At 40.0% G+C, this 13967-nt stretch overlaps 1 protein-coding gene across 2 annotated transcripts in view; it reads right to left on the reverse strand.

Moving 5' to 3' along the window:
- Positions 1-6738: 6738 nt before the first annotated feature.
- MREG (melanoregulin) overlaps positions 6739-13967 on the reverse strand; it is a gene marked incomplete at its 5' end in the record, with an annotated part of 56432 nt that continues 49203 nt past the window's right edge. The window contains 3 exons of one of the 2 annotated variants that reach the window (XM_081096312.1): positions 6739-8607; positions 9113-9276; positions 10810-10900. In XM_081096312.1, the coding sequence (XP_080952438.1) occupies positions 8473-8607; positions 9113-9276; positions 10810-10900 (390 nt within the window). In that variant the 3' untranslated portion in view covers positions 6739-8472. The remainder of the gene's footprint in view (positions 8608-9112; positions 9277-10809; positions 10901-13967) is intronic. The other variant, XM_081096313.1, reaches the window with a different exon arrangement.

Raw genomic sequence — 13967 nt, forward strand, 5'->3', positions numbered from 1 at the left:
TGGTATAATTAATTTCCCCACATATTATCCTAATTTGAATCCAACATTTTGAGACTTTCCTCACACATAATTTTAAAGAGATACTTTTACATTTGTTCTGCTTTGTATGCAGTAAATATGAATTAAAGAGGCATTTTTCTTCTGGGTGTGGTTCTCCATCCAAAAATTGAGTGGTTTTCTAAAATTGAATATATCAGAGTCACTGAGTCACTTTTTCCCAAGTAACAACTCAAAAAGGCTAGTACTATAATGTATGTATATTCTTCCAAAACTCTTACTGTTTCAGAAAAACATAATACAGAGTATTAAAGAATCAACCATTTGGAGACATCGATAAGAAAGGTTGCCTATACTTCAATTAAATGTGGGGCAAGAAATAAACAATGGGGGGAATGGAGTAGTTGGATAGACATCCTAGGATTCAGATCTAAGGCTGCCAAGTCCCTCTTTTTCATCCCTCCAGCATGCTGAACCCTGCTGAACTTTGCCGTCTCAAGATTCTGACTCAGGAGGCCTGCAGGGAGGTTTAGAGATCTACTTTGTAACTCCAAATGTATCTATAATAATAAAAGCATAATATGCTAATTAGACCAGACAACCTTCCAGGCAAAACCAGGACTTCGAGGGAAGCCTGGGTTCCAGGTGCCAGAGGGAAGTCGGTGCTGGCAGCTGGGGGAAGGAAGGCCTGCTCTTGCACAGATTTCGTGCATCAGGCCTCTAGTTCTGACTTAAAGTCAAGGCTGGAAAATACTACTGTAGGCCAGGCACTATGAAAAGACTGGGTCGCAGGGGCACAAAGATAACCAAGATTTGGTGTTACCCTATAGGAGGTCTTGTCTGAGAGTAACCGCATGTATTTCAATGCAATATGATAAATGCTCTAAAAAATAAAGTCTGTGAAAAGGAAAAAAATCTACTGACACCACCAACAACCTGGCCTATTGAAAAACAAAGGCAACCATTAGGCATATATTTGTTACAATACTCAAATAAATGCCAAAGATGAAAATAACCTGGTATGCCACAGAACTAGGGAAACCAATAGGCTTGAGGGTAACTTGAGTCTTTCCTCAGGCAGAAACTCAGAAATACAAAAATGGTCTTATTTACAAACGTAAGTTAGTTGACCTCTCTCCTTTAAGAAACATTCATGCCTCTTCATTGTTCCATTCTCTGCCAACTGCCAAATGTTCGCTAGAAAAAGACAATCTGAAATTTATTTAAAAAAACGCAACCACTGAAAAGGAGAAAAATTAATAGGCCGCTGTGTATATATTTAGGCTTTTTTGTTGGTTTTTTTTTTTTTTTTTTAATTGCTCTCCTCACTAGACCAGGGAAAATTTGATCCTAAAGACAACAGAGTGAGTCAACAGTGACATCTAGTGTTCAACCCTATCCTTCAAGCAAAGTCCCTGGATGGAGAGAGGATCCTGGTGTAATAGAAAATGCCAATTTGTTACATGTAACCAACCAATTGGGATCATGGAGATGCACTCACCTGCGCATTTATGGTGCTGCCTCCACAGATGTCCACAGGGAAAGGGTGCAGGTTGTCTTACTTGCAGAAAGATCCAACATCTCCCAGCCTTGGAGCACAGTTCAAGTTCAGGAGTTGGTTCCATTCTACCTGCCTCAGCCTCCTCTCTATCCCAAGGTCGAGACAGGATGATAAACCCTGGAGGACACAAGCCCTGGGTGATTGTCTAAGAGCCTTCTCTTGGAGTTAAGTGAATAGGTCTTGTTAACTTAGGAAAATAATCCTGCTTTTGCATTAACTTTTTGCTGACATCCTCAATAAATAGTGAATTCTGGGGGAAACTTAACCTATTGCATTCTATAATTAAGGAGCTGTTTTTTATCTGTATACTAGAGGCCCAGTCCACAAAATTCATACATGGGGGGAGGGTGACCCTCAGCCTGGCCTGCACCCTCTCCAATCTGGGACTCCTTGGGGAATGTCCAACTGCCAGCAATCCGGGATGGCTGGCTCCTAACCGCTTGCCTGCCTGATTGCCCCTAACTCCTTCTGTTTGCCAGCCTGATCACCCCTAACCACTCCCCTGCCACCCCAATCACCCACAACTGCCCTCCCCTGCCAGCCATCTTGTGGCAGCTATCTTGTGACAGCCATCTTGTGGTGGCCATCTTGTGATGACATTGCGCATGATGCCACCTAGGCTTTTATTATATAGGATGCCAGTAATGTTCAAAATTTTTTTTCATTAGCAATGAAATTCTTTAGAGGAAAAAATTAAATATTACTTGGAAAGACAATGTTTAGAAAAGATTAATTTAGATAAAAATAGATTAGATATGGCTGCTCTATTTAAAGCACAGCTAGGTAGAAGAACTGGAGACCCAGTCTCAGACTTCCTGAACCCTACCTTTCTCTCACCTCTCCTCTCTTCATTTCCTGCCTGGAATGGTGGCTGTGGGTGCCAGGTGATGACATTATATAGTAACGCCCGGCTTTCTCTTCTTAGTAACTAGCCTCCTTGGAGTTTCTTCAGCCCAGGAACCCAACTTGCTTTATAGCCAGGTGCAAACATTTTATAGTTTAACCAAATATCTGTGAAGTGTGCCTCATCTCATTTGATCCTCAGAGAAGTCCTGGCGTAAGTAGATAGGAAACTCGGTGGAATTCTATTTTCTTTTCATTAGCCAGAAAATGGAGATTTAGAAAGTTTAGAAACTTGACCTGACTGAAAGAAGTAAGAAATGGTGGAACTTAAAAATGACTTCAGGTTTTATCACTGCGCAGAATGTAGTCAAACACTGCTACAGTTAAATGTTTCACCCTTTGTTCTCCCTGCATGATCTACAATAATAATCTGCTTTGTGTTGATATTTACTGCTGTGTTGCTGATAATTACCTGAAAGAGAAGTTGGGGTGCTTCACTGGGCTGGAAAAAGTTTAGCTAAATTGCTAAATTAGAAAGCAGGTCTAATTAAGCAGGTTTATATATATAAAGCTCTCACTGGCACCAATAGCACACGTGTTTCCATTTGTTATTATTGATCATGAATTTGGTTGACACTTCTATTATAGAGAAAAGGTGAATAGCAATATTAAAATATTTATTCTACTTAATTTCCTTTCAATGTGCACGAATTCATGCACTGGGCCTCTAGTCCTTTCATAAATCGCTGCTAGAGAGATCATAAACTGGTACAAATCTTTTGGAAAATATCTGATGATGTACATAAAGAATGATTTAAATATATATGCCCTTTGATTCTATTATTCCATTAAGAACAAAGCAATATGCATGGAGATGTTCATTGCAGAGAAAAATTGACCATTTCTAAATGTCCAAAAATAGATGAAAGATTATAAGATGTGTTACATCTACTCAATGTTATATCATGCAACTTTCTAAAGTAGATGCTCTAGAGCAGCGGTCGCCAACCAGTGGTCTGCGGACCTCACTGGTGGTCCGTGAGGTCCAAAAGGTTGGCGACTGCTGCTCTAGAGGCAACTTACTAACACAAAATGTTTATAACATGTGGAATATGGTAAAATGTCAGTTCATGCATATATCTTTGGCTTAGACAATATTTTTAAATTTTGTAACCAACATTTTAAAATAAATAAAAGTGCCTTGGCCATCAGTTGGTTGGAATGTTGCCCTGTACACTGAAAGGTCTCAGGTTTGATTCCTGGTCAGAGCACATCCCCAGGTTTCAGGTTTGATTCCTGGTAAGGGGCTTGCAGGAGGCAACTGATCAATGTTTTGTTCTCACATGGATGTTTCTTCCTCTCCCTTTCTCTCTCTCTCAAATCAATAAAAACATATCCTCAAGGATTAAAAAGTAATAAAATTTATAATATTTATGTAAAAATCATGTTTGTTTGGCTCATAAAAAAACTAGAGGCCCAGTGCACAAAAATTTGTCTTTCCCTCGGGGTGGGGATCCCTCAGCCAGGCCTGTGCCCTCTCGCAGTCTGGAACTCCTTGGGGGATGACCACTTGCTGGCTTAGGCCCGCTCCCCAGGGGATTGAGCCTAAGCTGGCAATCAGACATCCCTCTGGCAGCCCGGCAGCCCTCGGGGGATGTCCACTTGCCAGTGGGCAGCAGACCTAAGCTGCAGTCAGACATCCTTAGCGCTGCTGAGGAGGCAGGAGAGGCTCCCACCACCACCGCTGTACTGGAAGCCATCAGCCTGGCTTGTGGCTGAGCAGAGCTCCCCCATGTGGGAGTGCACTGACCACCAGAGGGCAGCTCCTGCATTGAGCGTCTGCCCCCTGGTGGTCAGTGTGTGTAATAGTGACCAGTCATTCCCAGTCTTTTTGCTGTTAGGGTCAGTTTGCATATTAACCTTTTACTATATAATATAGAGGCTTGGTGCACGGGTGGGGGCCGACTGGTTTGCCCTTGAAGGGTGTCCTGGATCAGGGTAGGGGTCCCACTTGGGTGCCTGCCCAGCCTGGGTGAGGGGCTGATGGCTGTTTGCAGCTGGTCATACCCCCTTCAAGGTGGGAGTCCCTACTAGGGTGCCTGGCCAGCCTGGATGAGGGGCTGATGGCTGTTTTCAGGCTGGCCACACCCCATTTAGGGTGGGGGTCCCCACTGGGGTGCATGGCCAGCCTAGATGAGGGGCTGAGGGCCGTTTTCAGGCTGGCTGGTGACTGAAGCTCCCAGCCTCTCCTTTTTTTCTTTTTTTTTATTCTGGGATTTATTTACCTTCTATAATTGAAACTTTGTTGCTGTCACTGGCGCTCCCAGCTCTGAGGCCGCGACTGGCTGAAAGCAGGTATCTGGGGTTTGTTTGGCTTCTATAATTGAAACTTTGTTGCTTTTGGAGCTGTTGCTTTTGGAGCTCAGAGCCGGGCCACGGCAGGCGGGGGAACCTTGTCTTCCTCCATCACTGGACCAAGCAAGCCTCCTGCTTGCTTCAGCTGTGTGGCTGCCGGCCGCCATCTTTGTTGGCAGTTAATTTGCATATCTCGCTGATTAGCCAATGGGAAGTGTAGCAGAGGTACGGTCAATTACCCTTTTTGTCTTTTATTAGATAGGAGGATTAGAATAATTGGCAAAACTGAGATCTTCTGCATGACAGCAATTCTTCAAAGCTGAGTGGTACTTGCTCCCTTTGGGTAAGGAACACATAACCCCCTTTGATCCTCAGTCTCTACTCAGTGACCCTTGGAGATATTTGAGTTCATGACCCCTGATCTAAATTTAATAATCAAAATATAAAATTATACATATAATTTCAAATAGACACATGAAAAAGGATGTAATGTCCCAAAATGTTATGAGTAATTGTATTAGAGTTCTTGTATTATGGCTAGTTTTCTTTTTTACAATTTTTTAAAGTACATTTTTTATTAATTTCAATGAGGAAGGGAGAGGGAGAGAGAGATAGAAACATCAATTATGAGAGAGAATCATTGATTGGCTGCCTCCTGCACACCTCTGCAACCCAGGAATGTGCCCTTGACCAGAATGGAACCTGCGGCCCTTCAGTCTGCAGGCCAATGCTCTATCCACTGAGCCAAACCAGATAGGGCCTTTTTTTTTTTTTTTTTTTTTTTACTATTTTAAAATTTCCTGCATGGTCTTTATATTTTAAAAATACAAAATATATGACCTTTCAGCAAATGCCCAGTCTTTTAGTAAATATCAGTGATTTTCAGCCATTAGAAAAGAAAGGTGAAGGCCCCGTATTGCCTCCCCCATAATCTTGCAGTCAGGTGCTATATTACAATGAAAGTGAGTCTTAGCCCAAAATCTATGCGTACACTTATTAGCCAGGAATGACACATTTGCTTCCTGTAATCCCAGAGAAGTCCTCCTTTCTTTTCTCAGGACCTACAATATTGAAATAAAATTTTGAAGAAAACTTGAGTGACAGTTTCATTCTTAGGCAGATACAACTAGATTCTGATAAAATCGGACAATATACTGTGAGGTCTCTGAAGCAGGCAAAGGACAGAAGGCACTCGAGGCCTTGAGCATTGCTGGGTTCAACAGGTTCTTAACATCTTCCTCCTGCAAAGATGATGGAGGGCAAACAGTCCAACCACTTATCTTGACTACTACTCATTTCATACATGGAAAATTATTCCTAACACCCTTTGTACAGTTTAATGAACCTTCTGGTATAAATTTTGATAAAGATGATTAAAATGATTAAACAACCATCTTTGTAAAGTGGATTGCTGATTAGGATACTTCAAATCCTGCAAGCCTTTAGGATGTATGAAAAGTTTAGTTATCCATTTCATATTACTGATGCTGAAAAAAATTTAAAGTAAATTGCTACTAAAAACTACAGCTGTTGGTTTTTGAAAAAGTAATGATCTATAAGTCTATGTGTTATCAAGCTATTATGTGTAATAATTTAATTTTTGTTTTCATAACACTGTTCTTCTTAAATTTAATCTTACTAAATACTTAGAATATAGATGAGTAGCAAAATCAGATAAACTCCATTTAGTTAAAATGATCAAAAGATGATCAAACTAAGACCTGTTTCCCTGACTCAGTTCTCTAAAACCCAGTCTTCAAAACCCATGTTGAGGGACTTGAAAATTGAAAAATTGAGATGCCAAGTGTCCTCTGTAGTGTGTTAAAACAAAATATAGAGCCCTGGCCGGGTAGTGGGTTTAATCCCTGGTCAGAGAAACTTATGGAATCAATCAATGAATGCATATATAAGTGGAACAACAAATCTCTCTCTTTCTCTCTCCTTCTTATTTCTCAGAAATATAACACACATCCAGCCACAAAGTATGTACAGAAACCTTTTAATTCCCTGCAAAGAAAATTTCCTGGATAATTCCATATGTCTTTATAATCACAGAGACAATCTTATCCTTACTCAAACATTACCAAAAATAAAGACTATGGGTACAATTTATTCTCCATAGATGCAAACAATCTCAACTATTTTGACATCAAAAAGGCAGAAAGACAAAATACAAATTCCAAGGACAGAGATGAAAACAACACTACTTTCTATTTTTTAGATTTATATTTTGTTTTTATTTTGTTTGACTATTGCACTGTTTGTATGTTAACCTTGCAAGAACTCATGGAAGTGAGGAAAAATATCTGCAGGCTAATTTTAAACACTATGAGAGGAATTAGGCATTAAATAATAATAAAAAAAAATAAGACTTTTAGCTTATAAAACTAGGAAAATTTTTCCTGAAACATGACAGTTAAATTGGTCTGCAATGCATTAATAAATGGAGAACATGGGTCTCCTCTCACAAATAACTGAAACATTATGCTCACTACCACAGAAACTAGTCAAAATATGGATATTTTCAAGTCAAAATTCCCTGGAATAGACTAAAAACAAGTTACCTTTGAACCTAAAGTTGGAAGAGCAAAATCTGTAAAATAATATTGTCATTGTGCTCAGCAATCTATTCATGAATCCTACAGGTTCTGAAAGTCTTTTCAATAAAATGAACCCTGATTTCTTGGCAAGCTCCTTACTTAAGAGGCAAGTAACTATTAGAGCTGGCCTTCTCAGTCCGTGGATAGAAGCCAGCTGTACTGCCAGCATTGCTCCACTTAAAAAATCATCTTCAGAATGAAAGTCCAGCAATGACCTTCTCCAGTGCAACACCACCTGCAAAGATGCAAGATGGCACGAGAGGTCCCTGGGCAGGTGAAACTCACAGCCAATATGCCGGAAACAGGTTAAAGAGAAGAGAAAGAAGCAGGGGCCAAATGTTTCTGTTTATAGATGCTATCCTGGGTAAAATATCAAGGGCTTTTGGATCAGAAGTGGACAATGTGCAAAAAGGAGGTAACCAGATACCAATAATGTTGAGAATTTAAGATGCTTGTACCACAACTGAAGACAGAGCTTTTTACATATACCTGCAGGATGCTCTGCTTTGGGTCATTCTATTTGAAACTCAAGGCTGCACCACACTTAGTCATTTCTATTATCTGGTACATCTGTATTTCTAAATAATTATAACTGATACTTAAAATGATGTCTCTGACTCCTCCAAGGTTCTTCCAAATTAAAGAAAGGTAACATTGTGCCTGGTATTATTTTGGTGTTAGCCTATATATACAGATAACAATTGTTTAAAAACCAGTAATCCATATTGGGCTCAATGAGAACTCTCTCCATTAATCTTAATGTTTTATTAACTAGAATATCCCATTCTCCCAATAGGACTCATGACTAAGGCTTATTGTACAACCAATACCAGAATGAGGGCAATGGGTTCTTTAAATCAAAACGCTCATGATGAAATGTCCCACTGACCACCTCTTCGATGCAAGACCACCAAGGTATTTCAATGCAACCTGAACATCTCACAGGATACAGTCTTCATGAAAACCAGATATCCAAATTCTTAGACTTTTGTAGGAATCAGAATCATTTTTCACTCAGTTGACTCTCTACTTGCTCACTTGTATCTACATTCATTTGTCCAGCTTGGCTGGTGAGTTCCAGTGGAAAAATTCCAACTCTGCCTCCCAGCCTCTCCTTTAGGGACTTGGAAATGGAAGGTAGTGCAGTTCTTTCTGGCCATCTGCCAAGCAGGGCACCCCGGGCTTCTTGGGGTAAGTTTGACGGGCAATTTTAAAGAACTCTTCTGCAGCATCAAGAGCAATGAGACGGTCCTGCCAAGAAATTAAATACAAAAATGTTGTCAAGATGGGAACCCAAGCCCTGTTGATGGGAAAACCAATCTAAAAACAACAAAATCCATCCCAGACATAATAACAAGGAAACATTTATTAATTTTTTCTCAACAAATTTAGAGACATGCCTTAACCCTTTACTTACATTATCCAAGAAACAGTCTTTCAAATTCTTTGTCAATCTTGGGTTATATAAACAACATTTTTCATATCTCTGACCTACGAAGCTGACTATACAGTAGAATTGGCTGAAAAATACAGATTCTTGAGCCACAACCAAAGCCTCAATAGGTCTGAGTGCAATCCAGAAATCTGAATCCTACAGCCCCCCGGGTGACTCGTGCTACTGTCCACAGATGCCAGCACCATCTGCTACCTCACATTGTGGGGTTGCCGGTGGGGTTGGAATGAGGAGTATATAGATTCACAGAAAAGCAAAAAATTTAAAGCAACATCAGGGCAGATGGAAAATGCATCCACTCACCACAACGAAGAGGTATCTCTCGGAGAGCTCCCAACCTGTTGGGAAAATAGCTGTCTCTTCAGCCAGTTTCAACAAGATCTCTCGAGCTTTCCTTGTGTTTTTAGAGTCACTGATGGTGCTGAGTTTCGTCACTGACAACAAAGAGTCTGTTTCCTTTTGAAAACCTAAGGTAAAGAAAAAAAAAGTACCTATCAAGTAAAGTAGTCACAGGAAGGGACCGTCCTGCAGCACAGGCCCTGCAGGAGGTGAAGGGACTCCAATGTGGATCTGAACAAGCATCGGAAAACTGAAGCCAAAGGCACCACTCCGTGGGCTGCTTTCCAGCTCAGGGTGACTGGCTGGCGGTGTGTTTCATTGAAATTCAGTTTATCTCAGTGGATACAGCGTCGGCCTGTGGACTGAAGAGTTCGGGTTCGATTCTGATTAAGGGCACATGCCTGGGTTGCAGGCTCAACTCCCGGTGCGGGACGTGCAGGAGGCAGCCAATCAATGATTCTCTCTCATCATTGATGTTTCTCTCTCTCTCCCCCACCCCCCCCCCCCCGTCCCTTCCTCTCTGAAATCAATAAAAATATTTTTTTAAAAAAATTCTTTTGATATTTCTTCTTGTTTAATTTTCTCTTGTTAACTTTTTCCACAGAGGTAAGCCTCACACGCTCATCCGCTGACTGCTTGTTTCCCTTGTTTTGGTTTGAAACCCTCCTGCCACCCCCTACTTTTCCTCTCCTCCCCAAGGCCCAGAATTCCAACCTGCCTTTGCAGCTTGGAAGCCAAAAAGTGGTCTCTTCCAGGTCTGTCCTCCTCCAAGCCCACATTCCCTTCCCCGCAGCAATATGGTTGGCTGCTTAAAATTACTTACCCAAAGGTATAAAAGACTCATAGATTTAAACCTGCCTGGAGTAAATGACATTTTAAAAAGGAGACTATTAAGTCCCACCAATATTGAGTGAGTAAAGGGGGCAGAAGTCCATCCCATCCCACTGTATCCCAAGTAAAGCAGCAGAGGCTAGCAACTCGGTACCCCACTTTTAAAAAGTTATGATGCCAAGGTGTCATGTTCTCTTTCAAAGCAGAAGGACTGAGGACTTCAAAGGGGATAAATTCATTTTTAACCATTAAAATTAGCTTATTTTATAATGTGAAAGCCATGGTTATTGTATTGCAACCCTAGCAGAATTCAGAAAAACCAATACTCAATGTCTCCTCAAATGCCACAGGGATTTTCCTCAACTTTGAAGTTTTTCTGCCTTTTAGTGCTTTGAAAGTTAACACTGAATTTTGTTGTAATCTTAAAAAAAAAGTCGCTTACAAACAATATCTCTCCCATCTGCCTCACCTCATAAAGCTATTTATTACTAATTGGCCAATCACTCCCATCTAATTCAATCAATGCACAACTCCAAAGAAATTCGATAGTAGTACCCATATGATTCCACTGCTCTGTGCAACTTGATACTGAGGACAGATGGAGTAACACATGGCAAAACATGTCCTCAAGACATGGGCCAGTGATAATAAAAGTGGCAGATGTTTATGCTGGAGGAGACAGGAGGACAGGATTGGGGAAAAAATTCGTGCACAGTAGCCTTCAGTAGTCAATTACTGACACTCCTTGTACAAAAACCATGGTGAAGAAAGTGAAGAGGAATGATCACCACTGCTCATTCTTACCATTTCATAATCACGTACAGACTCACCTAAATCTTCTAAAACGCGTTTCCATCTATTTCTCACTTCCCTTCGAATCTGTCGCAGGGTATAGATATCATAGTTGAGTTTTTGCCACTCCTGTAGGGGAATAAAAATTCAGTTTTATTTTCACTCTTTGGCCTAAACCTCTATCTAATTCCCAAACTTAAGCTGTTTAAACATGTGTTTCTCCTCTTCACTCATCTTCAAAGTATGTATAAAAGAAGAGAAGAGTCAACAGGAAAACAGTGGCTACCATTTCTGGAGAATCCACTTCGCAGCAGGAGATATGACACATTACATGAATTATCCTAATTAAAGCCTAAAATTACCTAGTGTCTCAACTTCAATGATCCCACCTGTAAAGCTGGGATAACAAATGTGAATATCCAGTTAAGGTTGTAAAGGTAAAAGGTATATTAAAGCACAATGCACGCCCATGGTGCGCACCAAGAAAATCCATGTATTATTAAAGCCATTTTATAGATGAAGAAACTGAGAGCCAAAGAAGTTAACTGGCAAATCCAATATCACCCAGTTAATAAGGATAAGAATTGGTATTTGAATCCAGGTCTGACTCCACTGTTTATGAGAAACATGACATACAAAGAATGTATGTTATCTTTTATTATAGGGATAAAGTAGAGAGAGGATTCCCAAGTTTCTTAATTCCTAGCCAATGTTTCCCTTATCATATCTCAGCATCACTTGCTTTCATTTCCATTCCCATGATAGAATGAATCTTTCAAGCACTGAGAAGAACTATCATAAGGTTATTAATCTGAAAACTTCAGTCTTATGGGTCATAGGCCAACATGTTGACACCAAAATAGAACTTGAATCTTTCAGGAGCATTAGACTCTCTACTGAGCTAAGTATTTCTCTTAAATGCTATTGAAATTGTTTTTAAGGGGCTTTATCTATATGGAACAGTCATTTTATAAGATACACCTTTTCCTCTTAACAAAACCACATAACTATCCTAAAGCATAGCTTAAAAGAACATCATTCTAAAAGGCTCAATTTAAGACTCAACTTTTATGATTTTTTTAAAATATATTTTATTGATTTTTTACAGAGAGGAAGTGAGAGAGATAGTTAGAAACATCGATGAGAGAGAAACATCAATCAGCCGCCTCCTACTGGAGATGTGCCCACAACCCAGGTACATGCCCTTCACCGGAATTGAATCTGGGACCTTTCAATCCGCAGGCCGACGCTCTATGCACTGAGCCAAACCGGTTTCGGCAAGTTTTATGATATTTTGACTCCTCTCAATGATACTATTATTTTCCTACAAGGCTCCTTTCAAGGTTTGCCTTGCTCACTGCTAATCAACTTTCAACTGGTTAAGAGAAATCAATTTAACTGCCATTTAAGACGTTAAAGATACCACTTGGGAAAAAGAAAACTAGAAAAATAAAGTGTGTTTTGTTATAATTGCATTTTAGATCTGTATCTGCAGATATGCCAGCATGAGGTCATGTATTTTAGCTGTTTACTAAAAGTCAGGAAGCGGGAAATTTGAGTACCCTTTCCTGGTCCTATTTGTTTGTTTGTTTGTTTGTTTGTTTACAAAGGCACACACACACTTGCATGTACTGAAGAGTGAGGTGATTGGAATCAGGGATAAAATCTGTGACCCTAGAAGAGAGTAAGATTAATTGAATCATCTCAGAAATATGCAACCCTGACCTCATCTTTATCATCATGTTAAAGCACACCTGCATAATCCCCTAGAGACTGTTTAAGTCACAGGGGGGAAACTCAAGTACTGTGGTTTTCATTGGATGGGCCTATTGTACTAAATTGGCCATTCAGCATTTAGCATTTTGGAAGAGATATTTATTAACAACTGACTCTTGGCAAGTTCATAACCTCACTTGTCTCAGGGCCTCATGTGCAATGCAGGGAGAGTTAGACTACCTAGCTCATACGCTTATTGTGAGGATCAAAGGAGTTCATACAAACCCGGGAAATGGAGTTGGTGCACACCCTCCTCCAAATAGTGTGGACACAATAGAGACAATCCTCCAACACTCGGCATGGTTTCTGTTACGAGGACTGAGGACGTTATACATTGCAGGATGCAGAATCTCATTTGGGAGGATCCCCAGAAGACAATTTTCTCTGCTCTTGGCATCAGGTACAATTTTACTTTTCCTGGAAATTACTTCATTTTCTGGACATTGTGAATTTTGTAAATGATCGATTTCCACACTTACGTAAAAATGTGGAGTCATTTCATGAAAAACTTAGAGGTATTTTGAATCATCAAAATTTTCAACTATGCTTATGTCTTCATTCATGTTTGTGCTTTCTTATCTTCTAGTGTGTGCTATCTCACTATTTTTCATGTGAGTTGCAATAAGCCCTTTTTAATAAAAAGAAGAGTATAAATAAATAAAACTATTTCACAGCGCGGCACTGTGCTTATTCTCAGTGACACTGACCCTCCTCCTTGCTGGGTGAAATGAAAAGTAGTTAGATTCTTAGTCATAGTGATTAAGAGCCTCACACAATCAATCCTGAGATATATTCACACAACCTTAAATTTTGTAACAAACCACTAGGTGGCTTCATTAACTTGCGATTAGAGGTCTGCTAATTTTTCTTTGAGCTTCTTAGGCTGATGCCTTAGACCAAATCTCTATTTTTCGGAGACGCAGTCATCATTGGGTGATCCAGGCTTCAGACTTTAAAAAAATAAAAATCTTTCTCTTCCTGCTGTCCATCTGCCAGTTTTTTGGATTTGTTTGCTATTCCTGAATACCAACACTGAATGTTGCATAAATTCATTCACTTGCAGCATCTGTGACTCTGATGAAGTGTTTGATGGAGAAGCAATAATATGACATTTACAAATAGGTAAGGATGGACCCACACATGATGCATTGACTGACCCACACATGATAGGTGCTTGTTCAGATTAGTGGTATGAAACCATGCATTTCCCATATCCCTATTATTACTGTCTTCTTTTGACAGACTAGTCATGGGTAATCATATGAAAGTATCTGAGAGTTTTGTGCAAAATTTAAAGCCTTAATACCAGTAGGAGCTTGGGTAGGATTTTACCTAAGAATTGAGTTTTGGTAAAATAAATAGTAAGAGGGGAATTTTAATTCCCCTTTAACACCTGACCCCAAAGAACAGAATCTAAAGT

Source organism: Myotis nattereri (genome assembly GCF_964212035.1).
Source record: "Myotis nattereri genome assembly, chromosome: 7".
NCBI lineage: Eukaryota > Metazoa > Chordata > Mammalia > Chiroptera > Vespertilionidae > Myotis > Myotis nattereri.